A 20681-nucleotide genomic window follows, 5' to 3' on the forward strand; every position below is an offset into this window, starting at 1 on the left:
AAAATATCGAGTTTTAAATATCGATATACCAAAATATCGAGTTTTAAATATCGATATACAAAAATATCGAAGGTAAGTAATATCGACAGTCTAAATATCGATATTGGTATGTTATCAGTAATATCGAAGTTGTAAATATCGATGTTAACAATATCGAAATTAATAACTTTGATGTTACTAATATCAATTTTTAAATAAATTTAGTGTATATTATATTGTATTTATTATGTTTTATTATTTATTTTTAATGTAATTTAATTAAATATTGTCTTTTACTAATGTAGCGGGTTGTGGGTTTATAGGGGAATAGGGTGGGAAGTAATTTAATTATGTTAAATTAATTATTAATTAGTAGGAATTATTAATTAATTAATTGAGAATTCATTTTTAATTATTTTTAATTAATTGATTAATTGATAAATATGTTCTGTAGCGGGTTATGGGTTTATAGGGGAATAGGGTGGGAAGTAATTTAATAATAATTAATTAAGTGATATATGTTTGTACATATTTTAATTAATAATTAATTGGTAATTAATTTCTATTAATTAGTTAATTAATTGTTATAATTTTTTATATATTTTTAATTATTAATTAGTTGGTAATTAATTCTTATTAATTATGTTATTACATTAGTTATATTAATTTTTTTAATATATAATTTATTGTTATTCTTAATTAATTAATTGGGCAAAATAATATTAATTATTAAATTAAATTAATTACAGCAAATGTGCTAATATATTTACTTTATTGTTATTGTTAATTAATAATTAATTGGTAATTTTATTATATTAATTAATTTTGGGTACAGGGGTATTTTTAGGGTTCAGGGTCAGTTTTCAGTTCATGGGTACAGGGGTATTTTTAGGGTTCAGGGTCAGTTTTCAGTTCATGGGTAAAGGGGTATTTTTAGGGTTCAGGGTCAGTTTTCAGTTTTTGGGTAAAGGGGTATTTTTAGGGTTCTGGGTCAGTTTTCAGTTCATGGGTAAAGGGGTATTTTTAGGGTTCAGGGTCAGTTTTCAGTTTTTGGGTAAAGGGGTATTTTTAGGGTTTAGGGTCAGTTTTCAGTTTTTGGGTAAAGGGGTATTTTTAGGGTTCAGGGTCAGTTTTCAGTTTTTGGGTAAAGGAGTATTTTTAGGGTTCAGGGTCAGTTTTGGGTTTTTGGGGTACAGGGATATTTTTAGGGTTCAGGGTCAGTTTTGGGTTTTTGGGGTACAGGCGTACAGGGTAAAAACAAAAAAATATTGCATTACATCAAATAAATTAGATGAAAAAAATTAAAATTACTTTAAATTTTTAAGTGTTTTATTTATTTTAAATGTATATGTATTCGTTTTAATTTTGTTTTAATATTTTTATTTAATACTTGTAAAATTATATGTATTTAAATATTATTTTTACATTATTATTAATACATTAAAAAAAACAATATTTTTGATTCCGATATTTTTGTACTTCGATATTATTTTTTCGATATTTTTGTACTTACCTTAATGAAGATAGGATTCCGATATTGCTCCGATATTTTTGTATCTCGATATTTTTGTATTCGATATTTTGTCAGACATTCCTCGTTCAGATATCTGCAATCTCGCTTGCCCTGTTTAGTGCCTGTAAACTCTGTTGGGTAGCTGTGGGCTATATAAATCTTTTAAATAAATAAATAAATTGGTCAGAAGTAATATGATAACCTAGAGCCCTGCCGCAACTTTGGGGACACTTGCCTGTTTGCTGCCATTAGAGCCCTTCAGCAACCTTGCTCCACTGCCAGGACTACACCACCATGCAGCACTCGCGGCAAACACGCCGCCACCGCATTCAGCAAGCGCCAAGAGGCGCTTATAAGGGATACAGGGCTCTGGTGGAGTTGGAGCCCTGCAGCAACTTTGGGGACACTTGCCTGTTTGCTGCCATTAGAGCCCTTCAGCAACCTTGCCGCCACTGCCAGGATTACACCACCCGGCAGCACTCCCGGCGTGCCCGCCGCCACCGCATTTATCAAACGCCAGGAGGCACTTATAAGGGACACAGGACTCCCGCATTGTGGGACGCATGCGGGTAGCGCCGGGCACGTCTGAGCCCGCCAGAGGCCGATTGAGGCCGGGCTGGGCCATGCTATTTGGTTCTGTGGCCTTGGTATTGCCCTCTCTGATGTACTGTTGTCCCAAAATTCATTCAAGATCACCCTGTCATAAGGTAATGTGACGCGCATGCTAACAATTGACTGCATTTGTTCCTGTTTTAAGTGGTTGGTGGCTTTGTTTGCAGGATAATCAGCTAATATTTAATAAAAATGAGTAAGCGTAGAGGGGTGGCCGGTACTCTGAATGCCTTTATTGTGAGGGCCGAGTCACTCCTCACACATGAGATTGAATTGCAGGAGAGACGGCTGTCCCTGGACCCAGTCATATTACACTCACGCTTTTCACTGAGGGTTCCAGTAGTTCCTAATACAACATGCTTAACCCCAGAAAACACAACACCAGTGAGGGTTGATTCTGCCACTGCTATCTTATCCCTGCCACCTGTGGACTCTCCCGACATGTCTTTTGCAGATGCTCCCTGTATTAATACCCGGGGAAAAGTAGCGAAGCAGCATAAAAACATCAAACCAGTTACCCAACCTGCAAAAAAGAAGAAAAATGCTGTCCTTAACAAACCCAGACCCAAACCCAAAAAAAGCGGTCCATCAACTAGCAACACAAATGTTTATGAGACTGTCAGCACAAACTGGCGGGACTCAGACTGATATAATTGCCGAGCCCAGGAGAAAAGTGACTGATATGGGTGCTGCTGGGAGAATTACACTGACACAGGTTGCAACAGAATCTCCCGAAATGATGTTGGCCAACATTAAGGATATGATTGCTAAAAATGTTCATCTGCTTTGGGGGAAGCTAACAGAGTTGAATTTTGCTATGGATAAATTAAGTGGTGGGGTGGTGAATAATGTTTCTAATGATGTGGGAGGATGTCACCCGTGGCTAATAAACAAGGGGGCATATTATCAAGGGGGTTTATCTCCGCTTTTTTGGCTATAAAACCCAAGAAAGCGGAGATAAAATTATCTCCCGATTACCTAGCTGTTGCTAACACCAGTTAGCGACAGCTAGTAGGAGATAGCGACCATCTTGGGCCCTGCTTTGCATGTCAGTGAAATTTATCACTAATGACATGCAAAGTGGGCGTGCCAAGATGTTAGCGACTGGACATCCCTATCTCCTATTACCAGCTAAGCGCGATTATCTCCAAAATTTAACACCTGCCCCAGAGCAGTTCTTAGCCATGTTATCCAATGGTAGGTGGATAACATGGCTAAGAGCATTATCTCGATAATGCATGAATATCGCTGACCTTTAAGCGATATTCATGCATTTCGGCAAATTTTTATTGCTTAGGAGATAAACCTTGATAATAGCAAGGTTCCTAAGCAATAAAAATCGCCGCAGCTCGGCGATAGAAATATTGCCGCTAAGCCAACATAGCGATAATTATCGCTAGTTGTTGGTAATATGCCCCAAGGTCTTGAGTTGCAATTGACAGCTAATGCTCCCTACATAGATACACCCCTTGTAAAATCCTGTGTATCCTGCGGTCATCGTGAAGACCATTCTGTCCCTAAACCTACTCTTACTGTGAGAGAAAGGCATGGTTTGTCGAAAGCACTTAATTTAAATAATTCAAACTTGGCCGTAGGGAGTGTGAATTGTCATCAGTCCCAGGGATGTGGGTGAGCATATTAATGATGTTGGAGACCGTCCTAGGGATGCATGTTTAAATCCAAATACTGATGTTTTGAATCTACCACCTGCCTCTGGCCCCTATGTGTTGGTTTTGGCTGGTGTCTCAAGTCTGTGGTCAGAGGGAGTCGCGGTCAGGCTTTGTAAACATAAAGGTTTCCACCCATCTGCAATGGATGAAATTATCATGGCCAGGAGAGTAGGGTGGGCCGGCTAATCGAATAAGGATATTAATGGGGACTTCATTGTTCTTCATTTTCGGAGACCGCAATTGATCCGCCGTATATTGACAACCAGAGAGCAATCCTTTGTTGGAAATACTGGCATTAGTGCACTTTCCCTAGGCCATTTCTACAAACCATCAGCCATATTAGCTAGGGATTTTGTTGAATTCCCGCCGCAACGTATAGATTTCATGCACTTTCTAATTTAGATGCTCAGGAGTGACAACCATTGTTGATCCCCGAAACACAAGTCAATGAGAAGAATCAATCTGGCATTACACCCTCACCCCTTATAGATAGGGCAGTTACAGCTACAGCCATGACTAGGGCCAACAGGGGGGCCAATCTAAGTGTTCTAGGCTGGAATGTTGCGGGGCTCCAAAGCAAGCTTGATAATCAGGATTGGCTTTGCATTATAAAGAAAAATGACACAGTCATGTTCCAGGAAACTTGGGCCACTGAAAACCTATACATTGAAGGGTTCCAATGTTTTAGTGTAGTAGCCACAAAGCCTCAAAAAGGGTAGACCATTGAGTGGCTTACATAATGGGATTAATGTGGCTGCTGGAGGTAGCTTCAATGTTCTTCCTACAAACAGCCAAAATTACCAAGTAGTGCTTTTTAAAAGAAGAGTTTGTTTTCACCTGGTAACTTTTTATAATAACAATTTTTGCTCTGTTCCTAATAGGAACTTCATTGGGCTTTTTGATTGTATTTCAAATTTAGAAATTGAGTTGAATATTGAGGGACCGACAGGGATTGTGTTGGGGGTGATTTTAACACCAAGCTCACTAATATGGAGTGTGTTGCAGGGATAAGCAATTCTGGACACTCTTGTCGTAGGGGAATAGAGCCAGCAATGTTCCTAAGATCGCATAGCCTGACTAATGTTATGGATTTGGCTGGAGGCACTAATGCAACCAAGCACACACCACCAACCTTCAGGGGAAGGGGATGTTGTTCAACTATTGATTTTCTTTTCTCTTGAAGATCAGTTAAAGGCCGCAGAGGCATTGCCACTGATCATGGGGACCACAACCCTATTAAAATAGGGTTGAGCTCAGCCCCTAGATCCGTGTTCCCTTTAGAATGCGGGGCCACGAATCTCACACCTTCAACTGATAATCTAAGACTAATATGGAAGGGTGTTGATAGTGGTGAAGTGTTCAAAAAATTACTTAAGGGTGATATGCACCTTGTAAATTCTTGCCTGTCATTGCAACCAATACATGATTAGGTTATTCATGATTTTTCTAAACTCTGTCAAGCCACAAAAACTCTACTGTCAAAACCTGCATCCTTGGCAGGAAGTACTCCAAGATGGTTTGACAGAGAATGTACATTGGCCAATAGGAACCTGCGTAGGATGCTGTCATCTAATCCAAGATTTAGAACAGATGTTCAGTTGGCAAGGAGAGAATACAGCACAGCGATCTCGAATAGGAAGAAAGCTCTCCTAACCAAAACTGGGAAGCTCTTTCTGAGGCCGTTAGCTTAAAAAAGGGCAGCATTTTTTGGTCTGCTGTAAAAGACCTTATGTCGATGGGCCAGATATTAACATCCATTAGCTGTAACATCTCCAGTAAAGCGTGGGAAAAACATTTTTCTAAAATGTATGCAACCCCCAACCAGAGACAGAATACTATGAGCCCGGCCCATTGGCTACTATAAAGCTAGCCATGTCTGAAGTGGAAGAAGCTATTAATCAGAGTATAGGGAATAAGGCACCTTGCCCAGATGGGCTGCCTATCGATGTAATTAAGTGGAAACCAGACTTTTGGGCCCCACTACTTTTGAATGTTTTTAACAGTATAATTCATGCCACTTTACCTGAAACATGGGCTAAGAGTATTATAGTTCCAATTTTTAAAAAAGGAGACATGACCGAACCTAGTAATTATAGACCAATATCATTAATTGATAATACACTAAAATATTGGAAAGAGTTATTTATAATAAAATATTAACATGGACAGTAGAGAATGATATCCTAGAGCCATGCCAGTTAGGATTCCGTAGCAAGGTGGGTACCACAGAGTAATGCCTTAATCTTTATTTGATTATAAGAAAATATACCATTGCACGGAAGTCTCCAGTCTATCTGGCATTTATGGATTTTTCCTCAGCATTTGACCTTGTTAACAGGTCAATGCTGTGGACAATCCTTTTGGCATATGGGCTGGATGCGCCATTGGTATACTTCTTAGCGTACCTCCACAAAGATCTTCAGGTGCAGGTGAGGATCGGAATGGGTGGAGAGGTCTCGGGTCCTATTAAAGTAGGAAGGGGGTGAGATAGGGTTGTGTCTTGGCCCCCCTTCTTCTTATTATATATATATCAATGGGTTGAATAGCTCATTGAAAACTGTAACTAATGACGCCCCTTAATTAATGGTAAACCAATTCCTGTGCTATTATTTGCGGATGATGCGGTCCTTATAGGCTGTACACCAAATTCTCGGCGTATTCTAGTTCAAACTTTTGTAAGGTATATGGATGGCCTGGACCTGTGCGTTAATTTAAAAAAAAATGTTTAATGCCCTGCGGCCCTGGGAAGCGAGAGTTGAGCTCTATTGCAGTAGGTTGCCAGAAATTGACACCTACTTGCATTTTTTTATATCTTGGGTTGGTCTTTAATGCGAATGGCTCCTGGACTGAGCATTTCGCTCACTCAAGGAGAAAGTTCTCAAAGGCCACCAACTCAATCCTCAGCCTTCCCCGCCCTAGCACCATTGCAGCTATCTTAGCTATCCAAAAAATTTACAAATTACAGTGCATGCCTGTGGCCACATATGGGGCTGAAATCTGGGGTACTGTATTCTTGTATCCAGCAGGAAGAAAATAGGTTCTGCAGGAAAATGCTGGGCATCCCAATTTCGACCCCGCAATATATTTACCACAGAGAACTTAATCTTAACTTTATATCTGACTTTATACGTACTCAACCTGCTCTTTTCTGGTTATCAATATGGAAGAACCAGGCAGCCTCCCTTACCAGAGAGATTAATAATGATTGTCTCACGTGTGACAAAGGGATGGATATGCCTTGGTTGAGCACTGTGCAAAAATGTTTGCTCAGTGTTAATAAGGAATGTATTTTCATAGACCCAAGCTTAGCTGAAACTGTGTCTAAAAAGGACTTGAGAGATGCTTTTTACTCTCTATATAATATTTAAAGGATGGATTTGGAATCTAAGAAATCTACTGTTCTTAGTTATATGACTATCGAACAGTCCTATTATCCCCTAGCAATATATCTCACCTTACCCATGAGTCATTGGGAAAGGAGCCTATTATTCCGCCTAAAAGCAGAAACTGTCAGATTTGCACTATGTTTTCCTCTTGGATACCACTCTATTCTTAATCCTATACCATGCCCCTGCGATGGAAAGAGTGGTCAATCCATATTACATTTTCTATTTGTTTGGAAATATTATACAAAATACTCAAAGTGGCTTTTAGTTCAATTTTTTTAAAAGAGGGGGGCCTATCAGACTGGAGAAGATGTACTCGTGCATAATATCCTTGGTTGATGAAGAGTTGATTTTTCGCACAAGTACATTCCTTAGAGGACGTAAATCGATGTCCGATCCCCAAGATTTTATCATTGTATAATTGAAGGTTGATATAATGTTTTTACATCAGTAACCTATGAAGTTATTTCTATTATGTAACTAATCTATTGAGGCTTTATCACTGTGGATTTTTACACCGCCATGTGTTTTCAATTTCTTTGATTGTTATCTTAATTATGATACTGTGCTTTTATGGGTACCAAGTTACAGAATAAAGTTTATGAAATGAAAATGAATGAAATGACTGTTAACCTAGATTCGGTTTATTCGATTCAGAAAAACAAGGGCTATTTATGACCTTCCAGAAGAAGGTACTATATTTTAGTTCACTTGCTTGTATCAGCTCATCCCATGCTTGTTTTTGTAATGAGGACCTCCATTCCTTAAGCTCATTTTTATAGTTAATGCGGCAGCTGGATACCCATGATTTATTACGGGGACTCTGTTTCAGGGCCATTTTAAGGTTGGTGAGTAGCTTGGAGCACCCACTGTCAAAACATCTACGGACTAGCAACTGACTGAGCAATTACAATAAATGAACTAATTATATTGTCTTCTGAGGGTGATGTTTCTAGGCACTTCAAGATCTGGTGCCGCAATTTAAAAAGGTAATGGTTAAGGTCATTGGTATCCACCTGCAACCACCTCAGGCGCCTCCTCTGATGAGTCGGAAGTATAGTCCCCATATTCTTGTTGGCTTGTACTAACAAGGAACCTTGTACCACCAGCCCCAAAGTCAGAGGATTATGATCACTATAAGGACTATGTAAAATTGTTAAAAAATATATATAATACTCCCCGGGGATGATGAGACAAAAATAAAATCAATAGTTGTAGCACAAACCCTACCTTTATAAGATGGTGGGTAATAACTATTAGGAGGGCTAGCTGCATTCTTTAATGTAAAAATTAGATCATAAGTATAAAATTAGATCATAAGTATTTAAGAGGGCATTTAAATCATACCTGTCTGGGGAATGTTCCATATGCCGTTCCTCTGATACTTAGCATGTAGGAGTGTCTCCCATGCTTTGTCCGATATCAGAGCATAAATGACTATTAAAGTCACCTAATGGACGCTCGCAGCTGGCCAGGCAAGCTGAGTAATTCTGTTCGTTAGCACTGATGGTATATCAGTCATTTTAGTAAACTGTGATTTTTAAACAAAAGCGTTTTAAAGTGTTTACATGTTTTTTCTACTGTTACCTGCTAATTGCACTCTTCCCTTGACCCGCAGTGCTCCCCAGTTCACCACAGGTTATCCCGATCGCTGTGGAGGGAGTACCAGCAACTTTCTTTCCCCTCTTCCGGCCTGGAGACCGGAGGGGGAGGAGTCTTAGGACAATATGGCTGAGATACCCGCCACCCCCTCTCAACACAATCCCCAAGGATGGGAAACTGGAAACAGTTATGAAGTTTTTGGAAGACGGGAGGGAGTGACCCTCCCGGCCGTATTTATTAAAATATGAAACAAAATTAAAACATTAAATCAAAAGTTTCATATTATGTACAATTTCATTACCACATTGCGATGTTTGGCTAACCTTAACATATTCTCTAATACAAAGGTTCTCCTAGCCGAACTAACATCCTACCAAACTTATACTTGAAATTTTGAAATTGTACATCCTAACGTTTAAGGGCCAACGGCAAGGTCGTCACCGGTGTCAAGATCCCTAACCCAGAAGTATCCCCCTCACTTGTGAGGGGCGACCGCACAGAGGCGTACCTCAAGTGCAACTACCCATTTCCCTTGACTTGACGGGGGCCCCAATACAACTCGACGCCACTTAAAGGTCGTACGAGGACTCGTGTGAGGTATCTAGAAGGTAGCGTAGACCCCCCCCCAAACCCCACACAACTTACCACATCTGCCGTCGCAGACGTCCAGGCCCCGGGAAATTCCCCAGGAGGGGGCTGTAACCCCTCCTACCCAGGAAGGGGCCTTGACCTTCCTTTCCTTTCGGCGACCCATCCTTAGAAGGGACCGCCTCCCCGTTGAGGGGCCAATGGCCACCTCCCCCGAGCGCTCCCATCCGTAATGGGTGACGCCCACTCATAGGGATCTTCCAATTAGTGCTCACCGATCATGACCTTACCGCCCGACCAAAATAAATACGACAATGCTAACTAAATTACTAAATGACTAAATCCTGAAAAAAGACAGTAGCAACACAATTTTATTAAAAGCATGCATACTGATGACACTAAAGCAGAATAACTTTATTTTGCAAAACATAACGCACATTGACCATTGTTTATTGCATACTCAAAGTCAACACGATAATAACCACAACCTGTAAACGAAAATCAGAGTTAAACATCAACTTTATTCAAAAACTACTTGCTGTCCTCAGGGGCTGGTGGGTGGGTCAAAATTGGCTCTTCGTTCCGTCTCGAGCTCACGTGCAGCGAGGAGGTGCAGCTTCAGAGCACAGGAACAAGAGGATGCTTTCTTGACTTGTTGCTCCTTTTATCCGTCTTCAGGGCGGGCGTAAACCCGCCCCTGCCTGCCCCAAGGGCGTGGCCGATTGCGTCAGTGTCTAGGCCAACCCACTCTAGGGCGGGAAAAGGCGCGCCCCGGCTACGCCGCTTCGGGCATACCAGCCGAGCCTCGCCTCCCGCCCAAGATGGCTTCCCGGGGGGATCGTGGCACTCTGCCATACGTTCGGGGGGACCGAATGGTCGCCCCTTTCCATATGGCTGAGATACCCGCCACCCCCTCTCAACACAATCCCCAAGGATGGGAAACTGGAAACCGTTATGAAGTTTTTGGAAGACGGGAGGGAGTGACCCTCCCGGCCGTATTTATTAAAATATGAAACAAAATTAAAACATTAAATCAAAAGTTTCATATTATGTACAATTTCATTACCACATTGCGATGTTTGGCTAACCTTAACATATTCTCTAATACAAAGGTTCTCCTAGCCGAACTAACATCCTACCAAACTTATACTTGAAATTTTGAAATTGTACATCCTAACGTTTAAGGGCCAACGGCAAGGTCGTCACCGGTTTCAAGATCCCTAACCCAGAAGTATCCCCCTCACTTGTGAGGGGCGACCGCACAGAGGCGTACCTCAAGTGCAACTACCCATTTCCCTTGACTTGACGGGGGCCCCAATACAACTCGACGCCACTTAAAGGTCGTACGAGGACTCGTGTGAGGTATCTAGAAGGTAGCGTAGACCCCCCCCCCCCCCAAACCCCACACAACTTACCACATCTGCCGTCGCAGACGTCCAGGCCCCGGGAAATTCCCCAGGAGGGGGCTGTAACCCCTCCTACCCAGGAAGGGGCCTTGACCGCCTTTCCTTTCCTTTCGGCGACCCATCCTTAGAAGGGACCGCCTCCCCGTTGAGGGGCCAATGGCCACCTCCCCCGAGCGCTCCCATCCGTAATGGGTGACGCCCACTCATAGGGATCTTCCAATTAGTGCTCACCGATCATGACCTTACCGCCACAGGCCGGATAGTTGACCGGCTATCCGGACCCCCCACAAAACTCCTACCTAGAGGTCATGTTTTAACGTCTTCAGCCAAGCTATGAAGTCTCCTATGAGTAACTCATTCCCCACCCGAGACAAATGCACACCATCCCCCAAATACATACTGTCATCATTAATACAACCGTGCGAAATAGAATGCAGTGTATTGGAACGGAACAACCTACTCACTTTGTTATTAATTTTTCTTACAGAATGATTCAAAGCAGAAACAGAAAAAGCCCCCCGCCACACTTTCCGTGGGATCAAATGGGACCACGCAATTGTGCACCCTGGAACTCTCCTCGCTAACCAACTTACAGTGGAAAGCATCGCCTCGAGAAGAAGTCGTCTACCAGTGGTGACCAAATCATTGCCCCCAAGATGTACTATGACTACAGACGGCGGTGACCTCGTCCGCCCTAACAAACCCTCGAAAAATGATTGAAACTGGTCAATACAGAGACCGCCTCTTCCGTAGAAGGACACACTGTACCCGTATTCCCCAGCCACGTGAATCGTGTCACCTGCCTTGAATACGTCCGCGGCACGCCTCACGTATGAGTGGCCCACGACCCACACCTCCCTTTTCACAGCCGGTGATGTCTGACCGCTGGCCCGGTGTTGGGTCGACTGCATAGTCCGCCCCGCCTCGCAGGCTTGCGCAACTGAAAACCAAACAAAAACAAGAAGCGTGAGTACATCATTACAGCTTCACAACATGTGCAGCCGCACATACCGTTTATAACAATTGGAGGACCAACGCCCTACACGTTTTACTTGTTCCACATCCAGACCCCTGGCTGTAGCCTCTGTAGCAGCCCCTATCCGAAAGGAATGGGTCCCAAACTCGCCCGGGTTCAAGCCCGCGGCAGTAATTGACATCGCAAGCACCCGCTGGAACTGAAACCTTGTCAGTGGGGTGGCGTCAGCGTGTCTCAACAAAGTCCCCCCCCATGATGCCACCCTTTGTGTCAAATAATCCTCTAAACACCTCACCGGGCACATGGAGGACCCGGGAATCCTGCGTATGATTATGCAATCCCCTAACCCACTTTGGTCGGTCTTGGACCTGACAAACGAGACAGTCATTGCCTCCCCTCTGATCTGGACGTGCTCCTGGCACAGACCTCCCGTCACATCCTGCTTGTTCCTCGCCACTAGTTCGCTTACCCGCATAGCCCCATGAAATGCCAACGTAAAAGCGGCTCGGAATAACACTGTCTCAAACTGAGATGAACATGTTGCAGGGAGTCTGGATAATAATAGGGCCAACCTATCCAAACCTATCGGGCGCCTCTCATCTACTCTGCGACCCTCAAGGCGTTGCCACCCACGTAGCGCTTTTTGTACCACGAAAGACGCTGTCGGGTCCTGGATCCCATGAGCCCTAGCAACAAAGGAAATGGCAGCCCGATGCCTCTGGGCCGTAGCCACCGATTTCCCTGCCCGATGTAAAGACATCAGAAATTTCACTACCCATTCCTCCTGGCCCCAAAGTTCCCCTCTAACAGTCCCCAAAAAGGCCAAATAGGAACGGAACGCCCCTTCATATGCCTTCCTCGTCCTGGGTGCTAAACTCTCTCCCACGAGGTTACGAAGTTCGGGGCACCGAGAGACCAAAGAGCTTCGGGAAAGGGTGCCGGCTCCGGGTCCGCTGTGGGCAGAAAACCCCAGAAGGCCTGCATACGAAAACGAGAAAGGGCATCAGCCGCCTGGTTCAACACCCCCGGGACATGTCTTGCTTTAAATAGCACATTCAATTGCATACACAGTAGTACGATTTCCTTGAGTAGTCTCAAAATCCATTTGCATCGTGCTGCCTGGCTATTGATACACTCAACCACGGTCATATTATCAGACCAGAACACCACAGAGTGATCTCTGAACCCCTCAGGCCATGTTCTCAGGGCCACCAGAATGGGAAAAAGTTCCAGGAAAGCAATGTTACTTGTCAGTCCACTGTCATGCCACCATGCCGGCCATTTCTGTGCAGACCATCGAGTGCCGAAAATGGCACCAAAACCTATGCTCCCTGCTGAATCTGTCCACAACCCCAGCTCCTCAGAGGACACGGCCGGCTTGTTCCAGACAACTCGACCATTGAAAACCGCCAGAAATGCCAACCAAATGCGCATGTCCTGGCGAACCTCCGCCGAGAGTCTCGTGCGATGATGACCCTCCTTCAGGCCGACCATGGCTTGAGCGATTGAGCGGGAAAAGGGGCGGGCCATTGGTATAACTCTTAGGGCAAAATTCAACTGTCCCACTAACTGCTGTAATTGATGCAGCTTAACTTTAGACTTACTTATACACATTTGGAGGGATGCCCTGAACCTTGACACTTTGTCCCCTGGTAAACGAAAACAACCCTCTCCGGAGTCTAACTCGATCCCCAGAAACTCGAGGCAAGTCGAGGGACCCACAGTCTTACCTGGTGCCAATGGAACACCAAACTGATTCATTAAGACACAAAATGCAGCCAAAGCCTGCCCACATTCCGGATCCCCGGCTGTCCCCAGGAACAAAAAGTCATCAAGATAATGCATCACATGTCGAAAACCCGTCTTCTTTGTGAAGACCCATTGTAGGAAACTACTGAATTTTTCGAAATAGGCACACGATATAGAGCACCCCATCGGCATACACCTATCCATGTAATAATGACCCTGGAACATGAAACCCAGGAGACGCTGATCGTCTGGATGTACCGGGAGCAACCGGAACGCTGACTCAATATCAGATTTTGCCATCAGCGCACCGGGCCCCAGGCGATTCAAAATGGCTACGGCCTCATCGAAAGATGCATACCGCACCGAACACACTTCCGGGTCTATCGCTTCATTTACGGAAAGACCACGTGGGGCTGATAAATTATGTATCAGCCGAAACTCACCCGGGTCTTTCTTGGGGACCACCCCTAACGGGGAACAAACAAAGTTAGCCACTGGCGGTATACTAAATGGACCGGCGACTCGACCTCGAGTAACCTCCTTCCGGATCTTTTCCTGTACAACGGTCGTATGCTGTAAGACCGAAATCTGATTTTTACATTTTGCTACACCCTGAAAGTCCCCCACTGGGATGCGGAAACCATAACAAAACCCGTTCCGCAACACCCCAGCGGAAGCACGATCCGGGTATTCGCTGAGCCAGGGAATCATTGCCAGGGTATCAATCGGGGTAGGTAAAGGCGCCCCTCGGACTATGTCAGACCTGTTTGGCGCCTCCTCTACCCCCGTTATCACCCGTTTTGGCTCTGCACGTGGACTCAGGATGGGATGATTGCCCACACCCACTACATTTGTGTCTAAATTTGCATGACCCCTGAGGCCTAGTACATTTCCCCCTGTTAAAGTTCCTACAAACCCCCCTTTTTCCTGTGTTGCCGGTAGGCCTCGAGTGATTGTCGGTACCCGTACCTGATCGAAAGGGCGTCCCCGCATTTTGGCGGGAGGATTCGCCCACGTTACTCCCTATTAATGGCAATTTCAACATACCCGTCTCCTCCATTTTGGACCAGGACACGGAATCATAACAATCCCAAGTTAAGCTTTTATCATGTTCTTTTGATTTTCTGAAAATATTATCATAGCAGAACCAATGATTGCCCTCGTGTGATACAGAGTACCCCATGATCCGGGACTGATAAATCGGCAATTCGGGCAGCAATTCGGGCCTACGTTCCCCCAAGATGGTTGTAAAAACCCCCCACGCTTTGCCCCAATTGCCAATGTTTTCATTTACCTTAAAGGCGGCCATCTTTGCGCGCCAAACACTCGGATGCATGAGGTCCTTTTGGCACTTAACATGCTCCATCTCATAATGATCAGTAAGCAACGAGAAGATGTTTATATACTCCCCTGCCCATATCTTCTCTTTAATAGCTAAAGGGACATGCTGACCCAACTTTTCCCTTCGAGAGGGTGCCGACTCATCCCTCGCAATCGGCAATGGCCGCTTACCTGAACCAGACGCCGTCTCTGCGACTGAACCTGTCCCCTGTGGTTTCTCCCCTGCCGCAGCCGGCGTGGATGCCTTCGCTGCCTCCCGTGTTTCACGCAGTTGCTTCATCAGAACCTGCGCGTCGACAGCCGTGGCGCCCTCGCTACCTTTACCCAACCACGCTGCTAATTGTGCTGCCAGCTCGGGCGGCATATCTTCCTCGGACACGGGGGTGACCACAACGGGAATCGGATTCCCTTCCTCCGGCGCCGGAGTGGGTGCTTCGAGCGGGGTACTGGGACCCGGGATGTCTCCCCCAGCTGCTCCCCGCCTGGGCCTTTTGCCTTTTCCTCCCGGAGCTGCTCCCGCCAAAGGACGTTTCGGCCCTCCTTCCTCATCCTTGTCCGCCATTCGCCTCTTTAGGTCGGTCACCTCCTTCATGAGAACGCGCAGCATCTGGTCGGTAGTCATTCGCTTTCCCGCCTTCTTCGGCATTCTCCAACAGAGTATCTAGAAAACAAACAAGAACGATTACAACGCTCAAAATTGGCTCTTCGTTCCGTCTCGAGCTCACGTGCAGCGAGGAGGTGCAGCTTCAGAGCACAGGAACAAGAGGATGCTTTCTTGACTTGTTGCTCCTTTTATCCGTCTTCAGGGCGGGCGTAAACCCACCCCTGCCTGCCCCAAGGGCGTGGCCGATTGCGTCAGTGTCTAGGCCAACCCACTCTAGGGCGGGAAAAGGCGCGCCCCGGCTACGCCGCTTCGGGCATACCAGCCGAGCCTCGCCTCCCGCCCAAGATGGCTTCCCGGGGGGATCGTGGCACTCTGCCATACGTTCGGGGGGACCGAATGGTCGCCCCTTTCCATATTTAAACTAATGCCTGTTCTCCCGCGCTGCCGAAGCTCCGGCGGCGCGCCGAAGGTGCGCCAAAGTCAATCCCGTCCGCGCCTGGCCGGGACCAGGGGACACAACCCCTGCCTATTTTCAGGTAAAGGTCACTGCCTACAGCTTCCATCACCTTCACACACTCAGAGGTGAACCCAACAATATTTGCCGACACTCGCTGGATGTCACCCAACGGCGATTCTCACTGCCACTATTGTGGCTATTCCTTCCAGCCTCCCTTTAAAATATCTAACTCTCAGGGCAACTCTCCTTTATTAAAGATGTTCCTTTTAAATTGTAGATCGTTCTCAAAACATTCGATCAAACTTGAGATCTTACTGCAAGATCTAAAACCCGACGTCCTTTTTCCAACAGAAATGTGGTTTGACAAGGAATCTGACCCAATCATCGTTCAAACCCTCCCGCCATGTTACCTGATTTACAAGGTGGACCGCAAGAGTGGTAGAGGCAGAGGCATAGCCATTTTCCTTAACAACAAACTTAACTGTTGTATTACAGCAGACCCTCTGTCAGACAGCGAAAGTCTTACTTTCTCGATAGAGGTCTCCCAGACTAGTACCTTCTCTGGCATTCTAATCTATCGCCCTCCATGCGCCTCTAGACAATTCCTCGATGATCTCCCAACCACTGTTGCTAATTTAGCTATCGCCCCATCTAACTTCACAGTGGTTGGTGACCTTAATCTCCATCTTGATGACCCGTCAGACAAGATTGCCAAAGAGCTGATCGGGAATCTCATGGCACTTCAGTTTAGTGAGAAAGTATTGAAACCTACGCACTCCAAAGGTCATCTATTGGACATTATTTTTAGCAATTGTAATGAACTTAGTGTAGGAGCATACGTACCGCTCCCTTGATCCTATCACTTTTTGATCCCCCTAATCTGGGAAATTCCTGGACCCATTTCCCACTCTCAACACAATTTCTGTACAAGAACGGAACAGGTCTAGACTCTCAACCGACCAGTGGAAACACGTCTTACAGGCCACCAGACCAGCAGTGACCCTAATCTCAACCGGGCTGTCGAGAACTTCAATCTGTGGATTCAAGGTTCTCTGGACGCAGTACCTCCTAAGAAGTCTATAAATAAAATCATCAGGCAGAACATAGCCACGTGGTTCTACCCCAAGTCGAGAGAAATAAAACAAGCCTGCAGAAGGCTTAAAAGGAAATGGAGAAGGAATTACTCTGACCTTGCTAATTTAGAATATAGGGAGGAAATCAGATCCTATAAACTCGAAATCAAAGCTGCCCAAGCTATTTTGTATGAAAATAAGAATAATCTATTGGCAAAGTACCCTAAGGAAATCTTCCGCAATCGCGAAAACCCTCACTAAACTACCCGAGAAACAGCCTTCGCTGGATGGTGCCCTTTCACATTGCGATAGCCTGACAGAATTCTTTTTACAAAAAATTTAAAACATCTATTTGTCTTTTCCTAGCTCACACAATCCTCATATCATGTCACTCTTACCAGATTCAAAACATATAGCCTAATCCTCACTAGATCGATTCCCCCTTGATTCTGCTCTGTTCGGCCCAATTCTGACCAAACTTAAATCTGGCACTCCAACTGACCCCGCCACTGCCCAGGTCTTCACATTAGCCACCAATACCACTGGTCCTTCTATCCTGGACCTTGTGAATTCCTCAATTTTATTTGGGATGGTCCCCCTGGCCTGGAAATTCACCATGGTCAACTCCCTAATGAAGACACCTAATCTCAATCAAGATGATTATTCCAACTACCGCCCCATTTCTCTTCTTCCCTGGGTGAGTAAGATTCTGGAGAAACACATAAATACTATCATGGTCGATTTTCTGGAATCTAACAATTTGCTTCATCCCTCCCTGACTGGTTATCACCCTCAATTTGGAACTGAAACCACCCTCCTCTGAGCCATTGAGTGGGCTTGGAGGATCCTGGATCAGGGGGTAATGCAGTGATTATCCTCCTTGACCTAAGTGCCGCATTCAAAACTTTCAATCACAGACTCAAAAATCTAGGTATATCTGGTATCGCACTAGTTTGGTTACAATCCTTTCTGAGTGAGCGTTCCTTTAGGGTCTTTGAAGGAGATGCTGTCTCCAATCAGTTGCTCCCTGAGCCCCACTCTATTCAATGTTTATATGAGACCCTTGGCAGAGATTGTCCATCCATTTGGCATTAAAAATCATTACCTATGCAGATGATACGCAGCTCGTGGTTGCACTGAACCACCTGAGAGGTAATCTTGCACCCTAGGCTATTACCTAGAGGAGGTTGCCAGATGGAACTCTCATGCCTCAACGGTGACAAGACAAAGCGGATGCTCCTGGGCAACTCTCCCTCTTTCAACTCTGCCCTGCTCTGGCCTACTTGTCTCCGGCCTGGCCCAGCCCTGAAAGACCAGATTAAGATTCTGGGCATTTGACTGGACCGTTCCCTCACTTTTGATCACCAAGAAGCTAAACTTTCAGCCACATGTTTTGGCCTACTCAGGATGCTTCGTAAGATTCTTCCCCATCTACCTTTCCAAGCCAGAAGGATCATGGTCCAGGCTCTTATTTTCTCCCGCTTGGACCATGGGAACGTCCTCTATCTGGGAGCTTCACAATATACCATCAATAAGCTCCAGATTATCCAGAACTGCTCCGCCCAACTGCTTCTCCAGATCCCTCGCTGGCAGTCTGCAAAACCAGCCCTGGAACACCTGCCTATCGCGTAGTAAAAAGTCTCTTGAAAGTACCCCAACCTCAACCAGTTGCCGACCCCTCCGGTGCTAGATGCACCCAACTCGCTGAATTCTTCTCGGCCAAAATTTCAAAAATAATAATGACTTTTCCAAACACCAATTCCGCCATGGGCCTCCCACCTGGGCCCGTAAACCCAGACTCATCAACGCTAAATGCTTTTCTTCCCGTCTCTACCGAGAAGCTGTTGGATACTCTCAGCCGTGTGAAGAGTGGCTCACCAGACGACCCAGTTCCCATGAGCAAACTCAAACTAGTAGCACCCATCATAGCTCCCCATCTTTCGACGCTGATAAATGCCTCGCTCGCCTGCGGCATAGTTCCCATCAGTTGGAAAAATACAGTAGTTCGCGCACTCATAAAAAAACCTCATCTGGACCCCTCGAATTTCAGACCTATCTCCCTCCTTCCGGGCATTAATAAGGTGGCGGAGAGAATCGTCAATGAACAACTCTCAACATTCTTAGAGTATAACGGTCTTCTCTGCCGCTCACAGACAGGATTCAGACCTGGACAAGGGACTGACACCGCCCTTCTGGCAGTGATTGAGGAGGCAAGGTCTATTCTAGACGCAGGAGGATCAGTGGCAGTGATCCTCCTGGACCTGAGTGCTGCCTTCGACACGGTGGACCACACCATTCTTCTACACCGTCTCCAAAAAGCGGGCATCTCAGACCTCACTTTGGACTGGTTAAAATCCTACTTGGAAAACAGGACCTTCCAAGTGGCCGACAGCCACGGACAATCCAAATCTCTCCCCTTGAACTGTAGAGTCCCTCAGGGCTCCTCCCTGAGCCCCACACTTTTTAATGTTTACATGGCCCCCCTGGATGACATCGTCACTCCATTCGGCATTAAGGCGGTCATGTATGCTGACGACACACAACTAGTCGTCTCCATCAACCAAGCAGACCAATCAATGGACAATCTAGTCTCCTGCCTGCACAACATTTCTATCTGGATGGGCGACTCCAGGCTCCTACTCAATGGAGAGAAATCCGAAGTCATGCTTCTGGGCAACCCAAACAAACTACCCTCAACCCTTGCCTGGCCAGCCAGCATGGGCATCCCTCCTACACCAAAACAAGAAATCAAAAGCCTTGGCTTCTGGCTTGACCAGGAGCTCAACTTAAGAACCCAAGCAAGAAAGACAGCCGGAACCTGCTTTGGGCTCATGCGAGTAGTCCCAAGATCCTCCCGCTCATTCCCCCCCCCCGTCTAGAAAAATCCTGATGCAGGGCCTCATTTTATCAAGACTGGACTATGGAAACGCCCTATATCTAGGTGCACCCATAGCTACCATAAAGAAACTGCAGCACATCCAAAATGCTTCAGCAAGACTACTGACGGGAACAAAATCAAGATGCTCAGCCAAACCCTCCCTCGAGGCCCTTCACTGGCTTCCCATCCAAGAACGTATCTCCTTCAAAACCTTGTGCATCTCCCACAAGATCCTACAAGGCAAGGGCCCACCAATTCTGAGACCCCTAATCAAGCGACATAAATCTTCCCGAGAACTCAGATCAGACACCCTGTTTTTAGCAGACATTCCCAGAATAAGAAAGGCTCGCGCTGGCGGTCGCAGCTTTTCTTACAACGCCTCTAAACTCTGGAACAGCCTTCCCATTAATATCCGGAAAGAAAACAATCTTCTCGCATTCCGCAGACTGTTGAAAACCTGGTTGTTCCCTAAATAATTCCACCCATTGGAGGTACGTCAAGCTTTAATGTTAGCGCTGGGACGCCCAAGGGTAGCTACGCACTTTAGAAATCCTAAAATCAAATCAATCAAATCAAACCTGCATTGGCTTCCCATCAGGGAAAGGACTCAGTTCAAGGCCATGTATTTGGCCCACAAAGCCTTTTGGAAAAAAGGCCCAGCTGTCATTCAATCCCTGATTACCCCTTACCAACCTAGGAGAAACCTCCGCTTATCGGCCTCCTTCCTATCCCTACCCCCCAAAATAACAAGAGCTAGATGCGGCGGATGGTCTTTTGCCTATAACGCGGATACTCTGTGGAATACTCTTTCACTACATCTCCGAAACAAGCCCAATCTGTTGGCCTT

General features: G+C 45.5%; 1 protein-coding gene across 1 annotated transcript in view; it reads right to left on the minus strand.

Annotated features, from left to right (window-relative positions):
- Positions 1-20681, minus strand: part of LOC147718421 (uncharacterized) — a 59643-nt gene that overhangs the window by 15712 nt on the left and 23250 nt on the right. The window contains exon 6 of the mRNA XM_086967198.1: positions 13140-13867. Coding sequence (XP_086823324.1) covers positions 13140-13867 — 728 coding nt within the window. The remainder of the gene's footprint in view (positions 1-13139; positions 13868-20681) is intronic.

Source organism: Lissotriton vulgaris, chromosome 4_1 (genome assembly GCF_964263255.1).
Source record: "Lissotriton vulgaris chromosome 4_1, aLisVul1.2, whole genome shotgun sequence".
NCBI lineage: Eukaryota > Metazoa > Chordata > Amphibia > Caudata > Salamandridae > Lissotriton > Lissotriton vulgaris.